This window comes from Bidens hawaiensis, unplaced genomic scaffold, assembly GCF_021521415.1.
Source record: "Bidens hawaiensis isolate Kalapana, Puna unplaced genomic scaffold, B.hawaiensis_p1.1 tig00018997_1, whole genome shotgun sequence".
In the NCBI taxonomy this organism is placed as follows: domain Eukaryota; kingdom Viridiplantae; phylum Streptophyta; class Magnoliopsida; order Asterales; family Asteraceae; genus Bidens; species Bidens hawaiensis.
Window position 1 is genome coordinate 111428 of NW_027492889.1, and position 20617 is coordinate 132044.

The 20617-nt window shown below is 33.9% G+C and overlaps 1 protein-coding gene across 1 annotated transcript; it reads left to right on the forward strand.

Moving 5' to 3' along the window:
- Positions 1 to 112: 112 nt before the first annotated feature.
- LOC143557526 (uncharacterized) lies at positions 113 to 18336 on the forward strand. Its single transcript, XM_077046578.1, has 6 exons — positions 113 to 141; positions 305 to 395; positions 15660 to 15783; positions 17643 to 17746; positions 17969 to 18100; positions 18223 to 18336. The coding sequence occupies exons 1-6, from the start codon at positions 113 to 115 to the stop codon at positions 18247 to 18249; spliced, it is 507 nt and encodes a 168-aa protein (XP_076902693.1). The 3' UTR covers positions 18250 to 18336.
- Positions 18337 to 20617: the final 2281 nt, after the last annotated feature.

The window sequence follows — 20617 nt, forward strand, 5'->3', positions numbered from 1 at the left end:
GACGGGTACCATACCTGCGAACAAAATCCTAACTTCTCCGTTCACCCCTCCACCGCATTCCTTACTTTATAATAATAATCCTTCTGATCAACAAATCCTTCTACTTTAACAAATGACTAGTAAAAGTGCCCGTGCGTTGCGGTAGGTGCATGGCAGGCATTCGATCGGGCTTGATTACACTCTCTGGTCGTGTAAATTAACAAAAGATTAATATAGTTGTATAAGAAACGAAAGGATTTTGATTAAAGTTTGATCTAACGATTTAAGTTTGAACAAGGCATAACTGTATGATGTTTTAAAACAGGCGCATTGGATCGGGTGTTGCAATTGATGTTAGATTTAATTTGGTTGTGTATTATCAGCCGCAGAGTCGTGACGGGAATTCGATGGCTACGGTACGGTTTGCGAGTATATCGTCTTGGTTTTAAAAAGAGTGAAGCACACAAAAGCAACATAGTTAAAAACTAAGGCGCGAAGCGCAAAATAGGTGAGTTTTCCGTACATGAGGCATAATGTATCCCATAGTTTATTAGCATCACAACCCGAAATATAGGTTTATATAATATGCGTATATGATTTAATATATAAATTGCCTACATGTACAAACTAATTCCCTATTGTATAACATCCGGATGCATAAATATTCGTCGTGTACATGAGGCGCACATGTTTTGCGCCTCAACCTCACTTTTTGTACTGAGTAAGCCTTATGTACACAAAAGCGATGGAGCTTGCACCTTATGTCGCTTTGCGCCTAGGCGCGCTTTTTCAAACCACATGTATTGTAATTCGCTATAGGTTAATGCAAGAGATGTTAGTTGAGGTTGAGTAAAAACGATGGTAGTGTTGAGGTGTCTTTAAGGTCAACACAAGACAATTTGGAAGACGATACTCGTTTATGTTAACTTTTCAATCATCTCACAACATATTGAATATGGTTTATTATTATTTTTTTATTTCTAATAAACTTTTCAAATGAGTTGCATTAGTGTGGTCTATCTATATCAGAAGCTTACACTTAACACTTTTAACAACATACACTTAACTAAATAATTAGTTTGACTCTGACAGAGTATGACCCTAACAAGAGATGTGGGTATTAGGTGTTGAAGAAATGAGCTGTCCATACATGATTATAATTAATAGAAGAAATAAACTAAAAACAAAATGAAGTAGTAATTTATAATAACCATACGACCTTGATCCATCCCCATATGCAGAATAAGGGAAGAAACTTACTCCTGCTTGCGTGAACTATGACCGCATTTCTGAGTAATAGTAAAATTCGTAAGAAAATGCACATCTGCATCAGTTTCTACAATGAACTCAAACCAAAAACAGATCCAGCAAGCTGTATGTTAACAAATCCGGCCTTGGAAACGTAAACCGTTAACGATAATATTAAAAATTCGTAAAAAGAAAAACAGAAACCTAGAAAACTGGCTCAAATTAGGGCGGTAGAAATAAAACATATTACCAGAGCGTGATCAAACCCACGCTTCGCGGCGGGTGTGAAATACGGCCATACTACTTTTATTTTCCAAACACAAAATACGGCAACTGTTTCCAAAAGCCACTTTTGATCGAAATGTCAAACTTTTAAAAAAGTCAAGTTTGATCAACAAAAATTCAAGATTTACAAATAACTTATGATTAGTCAACTTATTTCGAATCTCTAATTCTCTAAAAACAGCAAAATGCCCTTTGTGTCAATAACTTTCATCATGCATATGTTATTATCTATTTGTAGATGGGAGGGATGCGCATGAGCATGAAATTCAACCATAGTACAAAATAAGTTGGAAACTTTAAACACTACTATGTTGAGTTACATAATGAGCTTTCAACCCGCGCAATGCGGAGGGGTGACAAAATCTTGACTTTTCACAATCCAACCTATACTGAAAAACTAAAAGAATTCAAGAATGTTGAATAGGTCGTGTTCGCAGGTCAGAACGGGTTGTTTTCAGGAAATGGTGTTTTTAGTTTCGGTCAGATGGCCGGTCGAAACTGATTACATTCTTTTGACAAAATCGAACACGAGTCAAATTGGGTAGTTTTTGAAAATGAGGCCAAACGTAAAAAAAAATGGTATTTTTTTGTCTGAATTTCTCACCTGTTTTTCGAGTTCATAAACTACTTTGCCTAATTAATAAATAAAAATGGGCAAACATGAAATTAGCAGCATGTGTGTCCTCATAAGGTGCAGTTGCAGCAGAAGAGTACTTTATATCCACCATCAAAAGTCAAAGACCAAGTTCTAATGTTATGCCTTTAAACTTTCCTATCTTCTGTATAACCTCCATGTTTTGCACCATTAGTTCCACTTAAAAATCAATATTATTAGTAAATAATTTGAATGAAAACAAAAATGAATGTATATAAACGAATGCTAATCAACTAACATAAACGAAGGTGAATGAAGGAAAACAAACAGACGTTCACGAACACAAATGAATGAATGATGCATTCATGTTCGTTCGTTTAATTAATGGAAAAACAGTTTGTGTTCATCTTCGTCCACATATTAAATAAACTTAAATAAACAAACGATAATAACTGAATATAAATGAACGAAAACAGACAAAAATTTAAATAAATGTCATTGGTACCATTACCTTTCTGAAGCATTTTTTTGGTGATGGACAGGAGAACATGAAATGTTTATGGACAATTGCACAACCAAAATTTAAATAATGCCTATTTTTCTGTGAACTTAAATATGAAGGTAACTTTAGTATCTCGATATTATAGACACACACATCATGTGTTTTGAGACCATGTCTATCATAAATAGCTCATTCAGCTTTTTAGGAACGCATTTCCTTAATGGTTAAAAATTACACTATATTTTTAGCCTATTAATTATCACCCATCTAGTATGTTTCTTTCTGATGATCTTGGCTAGTTTTGTTACCAAGTCCATGATTAAGTGTTCCTATTTCCATACGATTATCCTAAATTGTTGTAACTTAGTATAGGGTCCTTGATGTTCAACCTTTACTTGTAGGCATGCATGGCGGTTTCCACATACTTCGTGACGTCTCTCTTCATGCCAGGCCATCAACAATTATTCTATAGGTCATGCCACACATTTTCATAGCACCCAAATAATCAAACTTGACTTTGGTGCCTCGTCAAGAACAGTTTCTTGACTTTACAATTCCTTAATATCCATATTTTTCGAGCGTAATTCTCAATTCCTTAGTCACTCTCGTTCAATAGTTGAACTTGTTTCATTATCACCTTGTGTTTTAGATTATTTAGCGTGAAGATGTTGAGACTAACTTTAGTACATAGGCTATTGCCATTCCCCTTTTCTTAAAACACCTCTTAACCGAAGTCTTGAGTTATCAAAATATACCACAAATTCTTATGCTCCTTCAGGTGATGCTAGAACTAGTCTTTGTCAATCTTCCCTTCAATGTTTAGAATGGACGCTGCATTTACAACATGGGCTAAAATTTGTATTTACTCTTAACAAATAGGACTTGTACACCCTTCGAGAACTCACTTGTGCATATAAATCACTTACCTAACATCTCTTGGAGTTATGCCATTAATTCCTTAGTATCACTAGAAAACGGTTTCTTGCCCTTGTCATTGAGCAATGAAAGATCTGGCTCTTCCTTATTTTATAATAGTAAATCTTCTTTAAATTGGACGATAAAATTTTTAGAATCTTCCAGTTGAAGATGAATGTCGTGTGATAGGAGGAAAGTAAATCAACAAAATTCATTTCTCCTTTAGCAAGCTGTCATAATTTTGTCATATCTCAGTTACTATGAAATTTCTAACATTAACGACCATAACTTCTATTTCCCTTGTTAATTTACTTTTAACAAAAAGTTAAGGGTTGTAAAATCTATGGCTATAAAGGATTTACTAGTTTCTTTAATCAAATAAAATCCAAAACTGGTAGGAAGTTTAAGAAAAAGGTACCGATAAAATGTTAAGTATGTCCTTAGCTTCCTTGATGGTTATCTTGTGAATCCACACCTCATGGTTTTGGAGTCTAGTTACACTTCACTTCCTCGTGTCCTTGAATCCTTAAGCAGCTTTTTCACCTTGCTTCCTCAACTAGGAACATTCCCTATTCACGTATCCCGATCTTTAACAGCTGTAACAATATCTTGCTAGAAATTCATATTGTTGTAGCATATGTCCAGTCGTTCCTACTTAACATAGATGAGAGTCCAATATGAACATTCTCCCAAATGTATTTTCTCATATGAATTACATTCCCTAAATTCTTTCCTTAAGTTAGAGGTTTTTTTTTAAGACCTTCCACATATATTTAGCTCTAACACAAAGCTTATTGGTTGCAAATACCATTTCATCATTTCATTTCAAAGACACTTATCAAAGATAGTCTCCATTGTATCAATCTACCCCTGACCTTCTACAGGATCCAATTTCTTCCTTACACTGCAATCGTTTGCTTGACATAAAGTCCTTATATGAGCACTTGGTTGATCCAATGTCTACTCCTGACGTATCATTGACCTTTCCAAGAGATTTTTCTACTGGTACATCTTTGTGCCTCTCGATAAACTCTAATCTCCTAAGAAAATTATATAGCCCAGCCAGAAAGGGAATGTTGGCTTCAAACGTTTTACCTACTTCTAATACAATTTGTCTCAGAGACTTGTTTTATATTGTTCTCTTGGTTAAGTGGAGGCACCGACATTAGATGGTTGCCTTCCCATCAAATCTACGATTTTTGCTTCCCTGCCATGAACCTTTCTTGGTTACCGGATACATTTATTTTCTCCCACGGTACTCGAATCACATGCCTAGGATAATCAGTTTAGAACTTACACCATTCTACCAGTTAAAGTACTATATAATTCCAATTAAGGCAATTATATATGCATATTCATTTTTGCATTTTCCTTTTCCTGCCATTTAACTGCTGATTTCAGTACAATACAATGTTTATGAGATCATAGCGGTGCCATTCATTAACCTCCATACTGGCCAGGCATGAAAGCAATCTATGATACACACCATGATACTCCCAACTACCATATCGTGCCTCCATCATACAAAATTTCAGCACACATTTAACATTATTTCTTTTGACAACCTCATGTCGAATTCCGTCTAAGAATCCCTATTCATACTCAATTATAGTCAAATCTCATTATCTCCTTTTAGCTCTTAACATATTCTAGTTAAAGCCTAGGTACTCACACTAGATACCTAATTCCCTAAAACCACAAGATCTGATACCAACTTGTCACACCCCACCCAGGTTGGGATACTAAGAGTGACCAGTAAGCACAGAGTTACTGCGGAAACGTAATCTTCTATAAAAAAAATTTGTTACATGTTTAACTATTACACTTACTAGAAAATGTAAAGGTAACAGGATAAAACATCTAAACTCTTCCAACACGTAGCACCTAATCTCCATGTCCTTATTTATCAACCTGTAATACATGCTCGGGTAAAAATACGTCAGCACAAAGCTGGCGAGTCACATAAACCGACATATTTAATAAAGTGGTACTAAAACAATTTTATTGATCAAGTATGAGCTCATTGCATGTCATGTCATAATTATAACCCGCCCGCTTCACATTAAAGTCGGGTCAGCATTATATATTCACATATACAGACTTTACGCACGTCTATTGCTGTATAAAGTGTGTGTCCCCTCGGGAAAATATAATGATCATTATAATATACATAACAACTTGGGTGCCACACCATATGCGCCATGCAAATACATGATCAATCACAGTCCAAATAGTTTAATGAGCATGTATCAGAGTTTTGAAAATAGTTTAAGTAACTCACCTGAACAGACTTTCTTCATTTAGTGTGGCTCTTTCCACTTCAACTGAAATCTAGGATTAAATATACTTGTTTACTTATTCATGTCCAAAAAGTGATATTTTAACACTTATAGCCTTGCACATAACAACTGTCATTATCTTACACAACTATTCAAGTCCAGACATATTACGGTTCAACAACCATACCAGTCATTTACATTTTATCGTTACCATTTATGACCAAAACGGTCATACCATACCACAAAGCAAGTTGTGCACATACTAAACAGGTTATGTCAAAACCATACATCCTACTATAATGAGTTACCACCCTTTAGTCACTAAATATTGAAAAAATATATTTTCTTTGTCTACGGGGCAAGCCAGGTTCCCTAACTACCTTTAATATAATTAAAATAATACATAACTATTATCTTGTAATTAAACTATTAAAGTGCATACTTTATGAGCCAATTTTCTGTGTGGGGATGTCGAAATATGAAGTTGTATACAAATTTGGTTAGCTATTTATAATAAACTTTTACCGACTTAAATGGTTATTCTTGCCATCAAATATCTTCATCATCATGAAGATTAAAATTAGAATATATATTTACTATGAAGAGTCACTACACACGTGCACTTGTATAGAGTTCTGTAAATAAATAATTATATTATGATATTATTTTTCTTATTATACTAATATTTAAATAAAAAAGTTACTTATAATTTATTATTATTAAAAATAAAAATATTGTAATATAAACACATACCTTACTCGATGTTCTTATGGTTGAAATACAACTATGACTTCAGTAATTGAACTAGCTACTAATTTATAATCAACTATTAACCGACTCGAATATGTCGGTTTAATTCACGTCCCTCACATCTTCTTGAAAGATTGAAATCTTCATGATGAAGATTAATAGCCAGTTATACACTATCACACGTGTACTTCTTTATATAATTCTTAGTATTATATTACAAAAACACTACACAATGGATTATTACAAACATACGTACACTTCAAGAGTTTATTTTCAAAACCTTATTGTCACTTATTAGTATTTTATATTACTATTCTTGTTGTAATTATTATAGCTCAATTCTTATTTTTTCTTTAATAACTATCAAAATACAACGTTTTATAAAATTACAATCATGTCTTTAGGTCGAGCTCATTTTTAACTTTGTTTTGACCTAAGTTTCATTAAACATGGAACATGGCCAAAATGATATAATTAGCAGCATCATTAATCGGTTATCTCATAACACTAAATACTCATTTAGATACCGACCGATACTTATTATGACCCTTATATATACCGAGGGGTCATATATGAGTGATATATACATTATAGTGGCTAACATGTTGATATTAAGACCCCAGTACGTATAAAACCATTTAAACAAAAAAGGTTACGTTTAACAATATGCTGTGAACTTAAACGCGATCGTTAATACCAAAACAAGCATTGCATCATCGTTCAAGCCGAAAAAGACTTATAGAACACTTATATAAGATTTTTTAAGCAATGCATGAAAATACCTTGGATTTTTAACAACGAGTTAGTACGTTTTTCTTAATTTACAAAAATTGGCTGAAAAACACTCGTTTTTGCGCTGTTTATCAAACCCAAACTATTTTTCTCGCAAAAAACCAAACGCGGACTAAATTTGGGACCAAGATTGAACTTTAGGCATGCAAAACGATGCAAGTGGCCCAAAAGAGAGGCCCAATGGGCCTGTGACATTCATCAATTTCGGCTTCTATTCGTTTGTATATTCGTTTATCACGTAAACTGACCCGATTTATATCCCGAACATTTAAAATATATAAAATATTGGATTTCATGTTACTAAATCATTCCCACTTGTTCAATTTGAAAAACCCCTTTTACGGATTCAAAAACGCCTTTAAAACGCTCAACTTACATCGAAAACGAACTTCAGTGACACAAAACGAACCACGCAAGACGAGCTGACCAACCCAAACCACCTAACACGGCGCTCCGCATGGACAGGGAGGCTAGGATGGTCACGTGGCGCGGCCTCAGACCTGCTGATTGCTTTTTGTGTTCCCTTGTTTGTTCTATTGTCCAACGAATCCGAATTTTAACCATTAAACCTTTTGTTTAACCTCTTTAATCACGTCCTATAAATACCCAACCCTCTCCAACATTAATCCCTGCTCATAAACTCTTTTCTCACTCAAATTCATAGATCCTTCAAAGTTATTTTCATGTTTATATTAACTTTGACTTTCAAAGTCAAACTGTTGTAGTTTTGCAATTTTAACTAACTTGCTAACTCTTATTAATACTTGAATCTTATGGCACAACATATATATAATATACACCCCTTGTTACCTTTAATAGTTACTTATCCGGCCCCGGTTGGTTAAGTTTCTGGCCTCGTAAGGCAAGGCTTCATGGATGACTCCGTGTTCTTGATATATATATATATATATATAGAGAGAGAGAGAGAGAGAGAGAGAAAAGATCCAATATACTAATGCTTATCGTACAAATACGTACGCAAATTCCGTTTTTCACAAATCGATCCATGAAATCACATCCAAACATCTCGGAATCGTCAATACATATCCAATCAATCATTGCTTCACCGAAAAAACAGTATTGGATGGTTAATCGATCAATTTTTCACTTTTTTTCACAAAGACGGTTTTTGAGCGTTTAATGAGCGTTTAAGGTTTTGTGAGCGTTTTCTGAGAGTTTTAGGTTTTTGCCTTTGAGCGTCTTGCGTACCTACCGTACGTTAAGCATTAGCGTACAGTAACTGCACCCTATATATATATAACTTATATAACTTGTTTATACATACTAACCATGTCTAACTTCTGATCATTTTAGTTTGTTTGTCATATTTACAAGTTCCATGGTTAAGGGTTCTAAGAGTCTAGCCTTGGTTTAACCGTAAATATCTCTAGACCGTAAACCGAACTTTGTTTACTAGTTTTTGTTAAATAATTGTTTAAACATGCTTATTATTAGATTTAAGTTTCTAAAATCATTTTTACAAGTTCTTTGATATTTGGGCATGTGGTAACCGTCTATGAACTTATTGTGAGATGGAAACCGAACCAAACCGAACTTTCATTTAAAGACTTTATTGTTAACATTTTGGTTGTAAAACTTAAGTTTCACCATTTATAAATCATTATACAAGTTCTTTGATATTTGGGCATGTGGAAACCATCTATGAACTTATTGTGAGATGAAAACCGAACCAATCCGAACTAAACCGGTTTTCACTCGCTTAAGACACACAAGTGTGTTTTTAGCTATTAAGACTTGTATATTTCTTTAAAATTACTTTACAAATTGATTTTAATTAATTTCTTAAAATACTTGGAATGTTGAATCCAACTTGATCTTATAACAAAGTTGGACCGACAAAACCGAACACTCGCTTAACGGACGTTGTTAGTTCTAAAACAATAGAATACATACTTGGTTAAGTCTTCTTAGATTTTATTGAGTTATCTCATAACATATGTTATCTTGGAAAGTTGACTTTGGGTTTGACCAATTATCAAGACCCAAACCAACAACCCAAAATACTCGTTAAAAACCCGTTTTAGTATATATATTATAAGGGACTTGCATTCTTGCATTTTTAACCACATTATTAGTTAACATAGGTTGAGTAAAGGCTAGATACTTTAACCCGGTTTCGAGCAAACGTACATTTTTAAAGGACTATTATTATAATTTCGTAAATATTTACATTTTAAACCTTAAAATTTAAATTGTTTGCATTTCTTATCATTTATTTCATTTAAAGACTTCCTAGACAACCTTTCAAATACAAGACTTCCTTTCACCTAGACTTTGCTCGTTAAACCTCATCCTTCCGGTTACTCGCCATTTTTACCGAATCAAGTTAGTTTATAGCTTAAACGTGAGTACTTTTCGTACCCCGTTTTCCATCTTTCGTTTTGGGGGTGATATTGCATGCTTATTCAAACTAAATATTTTATACTTGAGTCTTAAATCACAAACTTTATTGTATACTTCACTTAAATAAATTCTCGATTTGGTTTTCTATGCTTACATGATTATATGCCTATGTGTTTATCGTTTTTGGTTGGTGGAACTATAAACCCTAGTCTATTTGGCAACCCCTTATAGCAAGGTGTCGTTAACGTAATGCAATTAACGATAACTATAAAATCCTAGACTATTTGGCATCCCCTTATAGCTAGGTGTCGCTAACGTAATTCTATTAGCGATTTTATCTATTTATCCAAATTATTGCTATTATTTATTTTTTTCGTATACAAATTGTGGCATTTTCTTATTATATACATACTTGTTCAAAAACTATGAAATTTCTCACCAACCTTTGTGTTTACAAACTTTATTTTATGCAATGTTACATGTTTGAATTTTGTTGGCTCGAGGACTTGACGAGAAACGTTATCAAGACTATTAGGATATTAGCAAAAAGAACAATATATATTTGTTTACTTGTATTTAATTTGTTTTTTGTGTGAACAAGATGTGTTGTTTATTGATTTTGTGAAATTAAATGAGTTGATAAAATATTAAACACTTTAATAGTCTCTTGTGTATTTGGGCAATTCGTTGCACCCCGGCATGTTCCTCCGCCTTTGGTCGGGGTGTGACAGCCTCCTTATGTTTCGGCCGCAAATATGGGGTGGAACCCCTTTGAGAAAAATTCTTACCAACTCAAATATAAACTTGTATATGTTGATATTTCTGCACACAACTCAAACCAACTCAAAAACTATCTGATCCTCCCTCTTTTCCAGCCAAACCATAAGGTAATTCATTGATTTTGATCAAATTATTCATGTTTATACAAGTTTAACACATATATTTAGTCTTTGATTAGTAATAATCATGCTTAACCATCCAAAACCTCTTAAAATGACCTACAATCATGTTTTGATCTTAAACATGATTACAAACCAAAAACATATGGATGGATTTTTGACCAAAAAACGGATTAGAACGTTGATATAACGTTTTTACGGTTTAAAAGTTCAGTTTGAAACCCTAAACGAAACCCTAAGTAATAAGGCCTGATTATGAATGATTTATGCTTGGTATTGTTGTATTTGATCTGTAGATTCTTTTTATAGCTAACCAAGGACACGAAAACTTGAACAAAGAGCTTAACCGATTGAAAAACCGACAAGGTATTACCGGTTTACTCGTTTAGGGGCTGTTTAGTATTAGGTTGTGACATGCTTGTTTTTAGATTTTGAAACTTTAAAGGAACATTAGGGATCATATAATTGAGTCCCTGCTAAAATTTGGTAAATTTTTTGATAAACAGAGAATATTTGGAGAATTTATTACCGTTTTATTGCATTTTATTATGCAAAATAGTTAAACTTCTTGAAAAATTATGATATTTGACTTAGAACTCTAGAACTCATAAATATTATGGTAATATAACAGGTAAAGTTTGAAATCATTTGGAGATGTCTAAGTATAGTTTGTGCATTTGCGTTTAATCGCGCTTTAACAGCCGAAAAATGCACAAAAAGGTGTTTTGGCCGAAGAACTAGGTTCTGGAATGTTTACAAGGGTCATGTTATGGTATTTGGATCACTCAGAAAAATTATCAGATTTTTCAGGAATTGTTCGGTATAAACGGGTGATTTATCGGTTAATTATAACTCATAAAATGAATTTTTATAAATAAATATATAAGTATAAAAATTCAGGAAATATTTTTATAAAATTCTACAGATTTTAATTTGTTTGTAAAAAAGTTCTCATAATTTATATATAGTTATATAAATAGTTATAATAATTTAAAGATTTAAATTATATATGTTACAACAAAACCGACAACATTATGTTTAACGAACTGACTGGTATGTCAAAACGTCAAAAGTGGTCAAATATCATAGTTTTGAATGAACGTGACAAAAACGAACTTTTTACAAGATTTCCGGACAATTCGGTTGGATTGTACGCGTTTTGTATAATCAAACCCATATGAAAACGAAAACGAACCTGCGACCAATCCAGATACCGAAACCTTAAATTTCTTTCATAAATTAAATCATTTATCAAACAGTATGTTTATTGTTTACTTAAGTTTGTGTGATCTTACCTATTTCTGAAACACGTAAACGACCAACTTGGTCAGGCACATAAAATGGTGGAACTGAACCAATACTGGTTTGAACATTTTATAACATTCAACGTCACAATCTAAGACTACTGACATTATCTGGGTGTAATAGCCATACCTAGACTAGATATACAACCCGATTTAGTTTAATGACAGTACTAGTGTTAATAGTATTATACCGTTTTTAGGATTCAGGCTATAATCGAAGCATTATACATACTGCACTTGTAACTGATTGATACTACAATAAGGTGAATTTCATGAACCCACTTTTTAAACTGTTTTATGAACATTTGGGGTGAAAAGCATGTTTATATATACCTATTTATCTGGAAACGTTTTATGATGTGAATTATTTAAGTGCTAACACTTGAAAGTCCCCCAACACGATTGATTAACTATGAGCCGAAGGCATGTGAATAGTACTATTGGTTTGACAAACCCAATTGACAGGGTCGGTGGGGTATGCCGAAACATGTTTTTACAATTGCACATGACTATGCGAACCTTTTGTAACATGCTATGTGGTGTTAGACATAGTACCTATTGGGGAAAATAGAGCCAATATGGGCATAGGAAGTGCGTGGGCAGTGGTCGCCACGTAATAGAAGCTGGTCGAGGATTCACTCGTGGCTTAGTATAATTACATCGCATACATACAACCCATGAATACTATGATTACGTATACTGGTTTTGTTTAAACTTGTGAAACTCACCAACTCTTTGTAGTTGACCCGTTTTAACATGCTTTACAGGTAAGCCGATATTGGAATGAATTGCTTATGTGCTTTGTGATAAGAATGAGACTGATACGTTGTAAATAGACACAAGTATATTGTTAAAGAATAAACGACCAGGAGAACATGTTATGTATATTTCATGTAGTTTGTAAACTTAGTAAAAACAATGTAACATGATGTAAATTAGTTTGTTAATTTTCTTTATAACATTGATGAGAGAAATTTCGAACGGTGTGTAGGTTGTGACTATCCATATTTGGTGGAAACTGAGATATTTTTTATAAGGCCGTGATAAACCGTCGACTGATGATGTCTTGAATGATTGTAACGGTTGTTATGATGATTATATTGAATGATTGTATTGAGTGCGCCAGATTGTGAACCTTGGCCGGGAAAGTTGTCGGATATGTTAATAATCATTAAATGTTACGGCGTATGATGTAGTGAGGGTTAGGAAGGTGAAAGGTTTCCTATATGTATTATAATGTAATATAGACAATCTTAGGATGGTTCCTGATATAAAAACTTCCCTTCAACCTTTAAACTTCCAAAATCCCCATCTGGTGAATCCGTATGTTGACCTCACAATCGTCCATCTGCTTCTCAATTTCTCAACCTCTGAAGATTGTTATTCAATCAATTTCACTAAGGTATTAAATCAAGAGATTCCGAAAATTGAAACCAGTATTGTCGTGTTTAACTTGTAGCTATGATTCTATTGGGCTTAGATGACATAAGTATTCAATCTAAAGTTATAAACCAACTGGGCTAAGGGTATGCTTCTGGTATTTAGATAATCATATACATTGTAAGCTTATCCATCCGTGTGATATGATTATGAATCCCTTGCATAAGATATGTTTACCTTACCTTGGATATTTTCTAAGTATGATATGTTTACCTTACGTTAGATTTTTCAAAGTATTTAATGTTGTTGCTATGGTGTACAGATGGATAAAAATGAAAAGGATTAGGGTTTAAGGGGTATTTATACTCCCTTAAGCTCATGGACCTAAGGTCCATTACCATTCCGTATTCCATCTTTTAATGTCCAAGCCCACCCTCTAATAGTTTATTTATCTAAACGAATACACACCACGTTAATAACAAACAAAATTTTCTTTATTAATATCATCGAAAGTAGGATGTTACAATCCTGCCGTACAGTTTTTGTGTGGCATTCCTATGCACACAAAACAGTCTTGTACTCAATTTTCCAAGCAATGTTATATCAGTGTTAGACGAATAGACAATTATACTTAGGATTTCAAACAAATTTCAAGGTTTGGGTTATCATCGTTGGAAAATACCTCATCTATATTTTGTTGACAAGGATATCATGAATACTGCTAGGGTTCTTGTACCTGTCTTCATTGATCAATTATCAGCAAGGCCAGATTTCAAATAAGATAGCAACATCGACCATGTCAATTTCAAAATCAAAACAGTAGTATTGGTTCGATTGTATAATTAGGGCTACGCATGGGTCTAAACTGTCAATGAGAGCTCATTAATTACAATCAAATGGCTTCATAAAGGGTGGGGAGCGATCAAAACGTGACACATTGGATTTTAAAGGTTTTGTATATATATATATATTATAGATATATTCATTTAAACACGAATATGTGATATAAACACATCTCTCACACTATACATTATTTATTAGGGAAGCATCTAAAATTGTTTAGTTTGATCCAAAATTTCCAGAAATAGCCAATGAGATGACGACATGTATCCAAATTTTCCGGTGGATCCAACGTTTTTTTAAGTTATCCGACGGATTCGTGAGGTAGCCGTCGTAATAACAAGTAGTTGGATCTGATTGTTTAATTTGTCCTTTGAATCCTAAAATATTAAATCGTTTTAGAGTGAAATTGAACACTATGGCTGTGTTTTTCTCAATATATTAAGTGATTTGCTTGATTTTGTTGAGAAATAAAAAAGATTGTGGAGGTTTAGGGTTTGAGAAGTAGAAGATGAAGAATTCCGTCGAACCCATTAAAAATTTTGTCGGATTTGATGGTTCTTTAAGAAATTCCATCAGATCCATTAATACGTTGACACAATTTTGAAGGACAACGAATTTTGTCGGATCAACTATTGTTTTTGTCGGTTCCGACGTGATTTTAAGGCGGTTTTGGGGTTTTTTTAGAACATGAAATATTTCTGGAAATGTTGAGTCAAACTAGATTAATTTAAGGATTTTCCCTGTTTATTATCTTCCATTTTCATTACGGAATTCTATATAAGATTAATATCAGTAGCTGATGCGCAATTGATTTAGAAATATATTTTTAGGTTTTTAAAGATTTAATTTCCTTTTGTTTTAAATATGTTAATATGACGATTTTTTAAAGTTTAGTTTCGATATCGTAATTAATTTAGTCAAGACCGGCTCGTTGCCGAAAAGTCCGGTCGGTACCATCACTAGCCTATTGATATTGACGGAGTTCACATCGACTCGCCTCCGCAACACCTGAGTTTTACCGAACGAATATACGTCGTTTTAAATATGTTATTTATTTTATCATAAACTATACAAGTGTCACTACTATGTTGGGTATTGCTAATTTAATTTTTGGGTTTAGTGTCGTTATCGTAACAAACCTAATCGATAGAGTTCATGCGCTTTGATCATAAGCCGTACGTGTGTCGATACCATTTTGAGCGCCTAAAAATTATATTTAGTGTCGGTGTCGTAACATAGCTAATCCATACAGACCGAATCCACACCCAAGTAAAACACTAGTTTTATGTAACTATCCTCTTTCTATTTATAATTCCTGTCTTTATTAATAATTGGTTGTCCTTTATATTCAAAGTTGACATGATTTGTACTATACGTTTCCAAATGCTACGCCGTTTGTCGTTTAAACCTAATTTGGTTAGTTTTTCAACAATGGTACTTACTACTCATTTCTTCCTTTAATTCATATTCTATTTCACACATAATCAAACTTATTATAATTTGTATTTAATTTGTAATTTGCAGACAGTAGAAGCAACAGTTAACCCTAAGGCTTACCCGTTGGCTGATGCTCAGCTTACAATTACTATATTGGATCTTGTTCAACAAGCTGCTAATTACAAGCAACTCAAAAAGGGTGCCAATGAAGGTATATATAATCTCCATTCTCTTGATTAATTTGATTAGTTTGAATTGTTATTAGTTGTTTTGATGTTTTAAATTTTAAGACTGGCAAACGAGTCGGGTAAGAATGGGTTAGGGTAGAAACGGATCATATTAAAAAAGGGTTGTTTTGGGACGAGTCGGAATGGGTTAGGGTCGAAACGGGTCAAATTAAAAAGGGTTGTTTTGGGTTGGGTTGGAACGGCTCCGGGTCGGAATGGGTTTCGGGTTGGAACAGTCCGGGCCGAAATGGGTTTTGGGTCAGAACGGTTTTTTTCCCGGTAAAATTTAAAAATGTTTGTTTTGGGTCGGGTGAGGTCGGAACGGGTCCGGGTCAGTTAGGGTTGAAACGGGTCAAATTAAAAAAAGGTTGTTTTGGGTCGATTCGAGTCGAACGGGTCCAGGTTAGTACGGATCCTGGTCAGAACGGGCCTGGGTTAAAACTTAAAATTACAGAGGACTTGTTAAGGCTCTACGAGCCCAAGCAATGAGATTTAAAGTAGCTCGAGAGCGGCTTGGCTCGTTTTGTCTTACAAGAGCTCGAGCTCAGCTTGTTTCGGCTCGTGAGTCATTTTTTCAAGCTCGAGCTTAGCTTGTTTATTATATGCTATTTAATTTATATACATTTTTTTAAAACTATTTTTATATATTTTGAGAAAAGTCTTAAATGAACCCATACACAGCTCAGGAGTCGAAAAGAGTTAAAACTTAAAGTTACACAAGACTTGTTGAGGTTCAACGAGCCCACACAATCCAATTTAAACTAGCTCGGGCTCCACAACTAAACGAGTTGTATTTGAGGCTCAATAAGGCGTGGCTCGTTTTAAGCTTTTTATTGATTTGATCTCGAGTAGCTCGTATTGTTTGTACCCCTAACAAGGACTGATAATGATAGTTAAAACAACATCAAACTGTATGAAAATAAGTTGTGTAATATTTTTAGGCATGTCGCACAAATTATTTATATCTAGCGGGCACTTAAGTAGCTGGCCCGTATATCGAATATGAGAAGGTGTGCGTGGTTTACACACATAATCTATCCCTTGATTTTCTAGTTTCTAGGATTGATCCCAATAACCAAAAAGCTACAAGTTTCACGGACTAATAATCGAAACAAAGCGTAGCAAAATGTCAAAACTGAAACCATACTAAATAACGTACCAGAATTTTCAAAAGGCGTTTAAGATACGTAGAGGCAAAACTGTTTATATTAATGACGTATCGCACCTCATGCCCTCATGGAGTAAATGATGTTGAATTTGTGCAACAAATACAACAAAATAAGATAAATTGTATTCAACAATCACGAGAATTTAACTTATTTTGTTAAAATCTTAGTTGGAATATGATTCAACAAAACTGAATCATATTCCAACTAGAATTAACAACATAAATTAAATTCTCGTGATTGGTGAGGGCAACTTAACTTGTTTTGGTGTGTTTGAGGTACGGATTTGATATCATTTTTCTTCATGAAGTGCGGCACGTTATTGATATTAATAGTTTTACCTTTGGGAATTAGATTACGTCGTTCGAAAATTTTGATATGTTTTTATGGTTTCTCATCGATATAAAACATGATTTTATCTTTTGGGCTACGGCTTAATGTTTTGGGTCACCTCAGCTACTTGTGTGTGATGAAACCATTATAAATAAACGGTTTTTGGGGAATCGTAGACTTTACCAAGTACTGGTACTGTAACAAACAGAGTTGTTGTCAGAATAACGGTTTTTTTTGTGTTTGTGTTGTAAACTCTAAGGTACGGTCATGAAACGGATCGGACCGACTGAAATTTATCTTATTTATTATGATTTATGCTTTTGACTTTGACCTCTATATTGCAGCTACAAAGACCCTAAACAGAGGTATATCCGAATTTATAGTGATGGCTGCAGACGCGGAACCTCTTGAAATTATTCTCCATCTTCCTCTTCTTGCTGAAGATAAGGTATGCTCTTAACTGGGCGGGTCAAACTGGTTGGGTAACGGGTCAAATGGGTTTGGGTCAAAAACGGGCCGGGTCATATTTGGAGGCCAACGGCCAAGAAAGTTAGCTTAAAATATCAAATCATTTTTTTTTGAACACATGCAACATTTTGGCTCTTATTCTATGAATTATGACTTTGATATTATTTATGCAATTATGATGCAATTATTATTATTTTTGCAGAATGTACCGTATGTTTTTGTTCCTTCAAAACAAGCGTTGGGGAGAGCATGCGGAGTTACTAGACCCGTGATTTCGTGTTCAGTGACTAGTAATGAAGGAAGTCAACTCAGATCACAAATTCAGCAACTCAAGGTTTACCATTTCTACCAAATATAATTTTATAAAAATAATATTACTTGTTTCCTTTTTAAATATTTCGTTTTGTTTTACTAGTTTACCTGTTTTGACCCGTAGAATTTTGTTCCTTTTCGCAGGATGCCATTGAGAAGCTTTTGATATAAAGAGTTTAGAGACGTCGTGACGAGTCTTTTTATGACTTTGACCAAGGGTGGTTTTGTTAATGAAAAATTGTTTGTTACTTATTTGTTATTTTTTTAATGTGTTGGTAATCTGGATCAATGTTTGAGCTTTGCTTCTTTTTTCGGTTATGTTTTGAATTTGTTTTCAGTTTGGGACAAATATCCCAAAGTGTTGGACAATTTCGTTGAATGAATTAACAAAAAACCAATTTTAATATCTATTCAACTTATGATTCGAACATTGTTATCAAAACTCGCTAACTGATATGATAACGCATTATGTAGTTTGAAAGAATCTTAAAGTGGGTTGAGGTACTTTTGAAACACGGCATTAAAACAATATTATCTTTATGTAAATCGTGAAGGGATCACCAATAACAAACTAATTAATTTTGTAAGACCAAATAACAATTGGTCAGATGCAACGTCACCTTAATTGCTTTGGTCACCTCATCTCTACGTTTTATGTGTGATGTGTCACACATATAAATGGGAATGAGGACAATGCATTTTCCATAAGATTTCTTTAATAACCATTCGGAAATACACGTTGAAGCTTGGTTCTAGAGACTATTCACTCTGTGATGAGGCTAAATGATGTCACGTGAAGAGATAACATTACTAATTGAAGCTATAAATAGAATTAAATGTAAGTAACGTAAACAAACTTACAAAAGAATATCCTCTGAAGACTCAAAACTCTATTAAACTTGCAACACATAAAATCAAAAGGAAATGATCATTTGTCTCTTAGTCTAGTAGCTTCAGGTGTTTATCTCTATTAAACCGGTGAAGGTTCGAGTCTAACAAGGTACCTTGAGTTCAACATAAATAAGTGCTTTTTTATTTTATTATTTTTTTAATGATTTTGTATCCAACAAAATAAATATAATTAAAAGTTGTTAGCTTGAAATTGTGTTGGGCCCTATTTTGTTAATTAATTTTTTGTATTATTTAGAACTATTCACGATGTAGTTTACTAGCTTACAGTTTCGTTTATGTATTATTAAAAACGTCGGCAAATTGTGATCGGTCAAATTAAACTTGTACAGAAAATTCATTTATAGAAGTATTAGATTTAATTACATAAAATATGTCTCGTATAACCAAAGATAACAGTAACATCATGCAAGATATTAGAAGCATGAAGCATCTATTCATCAAGGCCAAATACAATGAACACGTTTTCTTAAAACATTTGTGGTAGAACTACTTCATTGTCATTTACATGTACTAAAATTTTAGTGATATAAAGAGAGAATAATATGTATTACAAATTACGATTTGTAAGTGGTAATGCAATTACACATAAAGTAAAAAAAGCAACACTCCAACCATGTAGGGGATATATTTTTTTAAGCTATACAATATATATTTTAAATGTGTGGGGGAGGCGTCATGGCCACCTCACCAGCTTGTTAGGGTGTGGGTAGTGGGGCGCGGACGACGTGGCCGCCGCGCACACCACCACCCCTAGCAGTGGACGGAGGCGCGGACGGCCGCCGTGGACCGGTCCACGTGGCTTGAACGAGTCTTTGGGCATGGGGTGGATAAAAAACTTGGGGGTGGATCAATTAAGCCCCGCTACACCCTCTGGGGTTTGATCCAGAGGCTTGATCCTGTGCCACGTCAGCGCCTACGTGGCGTAAATATATTGGATCACTTGGGGTTGGATCAAGCCTCACTACCGTTAGCCTTAAACAAGAAGGATCCCATACGCCATCTTCTTCCATCCACTTCTAGCGCCATCCGGTTAACGCCTCCAAGGGCTCAAAATGTGGGGGCCAACCCCACTAACAACCAAAACTATTTTTTATAAAAAAAATTATTTAAATCTAGTTAACCAATCACAACGCTTAAATTAATGGGTAACTGGTTAGCTATTACCCCACCATATACACAATAGTGGCATGATGCGATAAAGAGCTCTCGGTAGTTATCCCTCAACACAACCTAATAAACATTAAGTTTTTTCAATGGGTAGGTAAAAAACACATGAATATATTTAGTGACAACTTTTGGTCTACCATAAAATAATATTCTTTAGCACACGTTAAAGGGCTGAATAATTTTTCATAAATGGTTTTGAATATAAAGTTTTAAAGTAAAAGAAAGCTTAACTTTGTATAACTCTTTAGAAGCTTCACTAGAAAATGATTTTCTAAAGAACTATATAACCATTCTTAACTTCGATATATCTATTATCAAAGTAGCTCATATACATACTATTCTCGATTCATGACATGTTTAAAATTGCATGCAAACACCTAGTAAGGATGATCAAGTGAACATGTTAAATGACCTTTCAAAATCCGAAGGGCTAGCGAACAACATGTAAGTTGACTCGGTA

Excerpts from the sequence above, each read along its gene's own strand:
- LOC143557526 (XM_077046578.1), top strand. The coding sequence starts at position 113 with ATGACTAGTAAAAGTGCCCGTGCGTTGCG. Across the intron at positions 15,784-17,642 it reads CAAAAAGGGTGCCAATGAAG|CTACAAAGACCCTAAACAGA; the intron begins GTATATATAATC and ends TCTATATTGCAG. Across the intron at positions 17,747-17,968 it reads CTCTTCTTGCTGAAGATAAG|AATGTACCGTATGTTTTTGT; the intron begins GTATGCTCTTAA and ends TTATTTTTGCAG.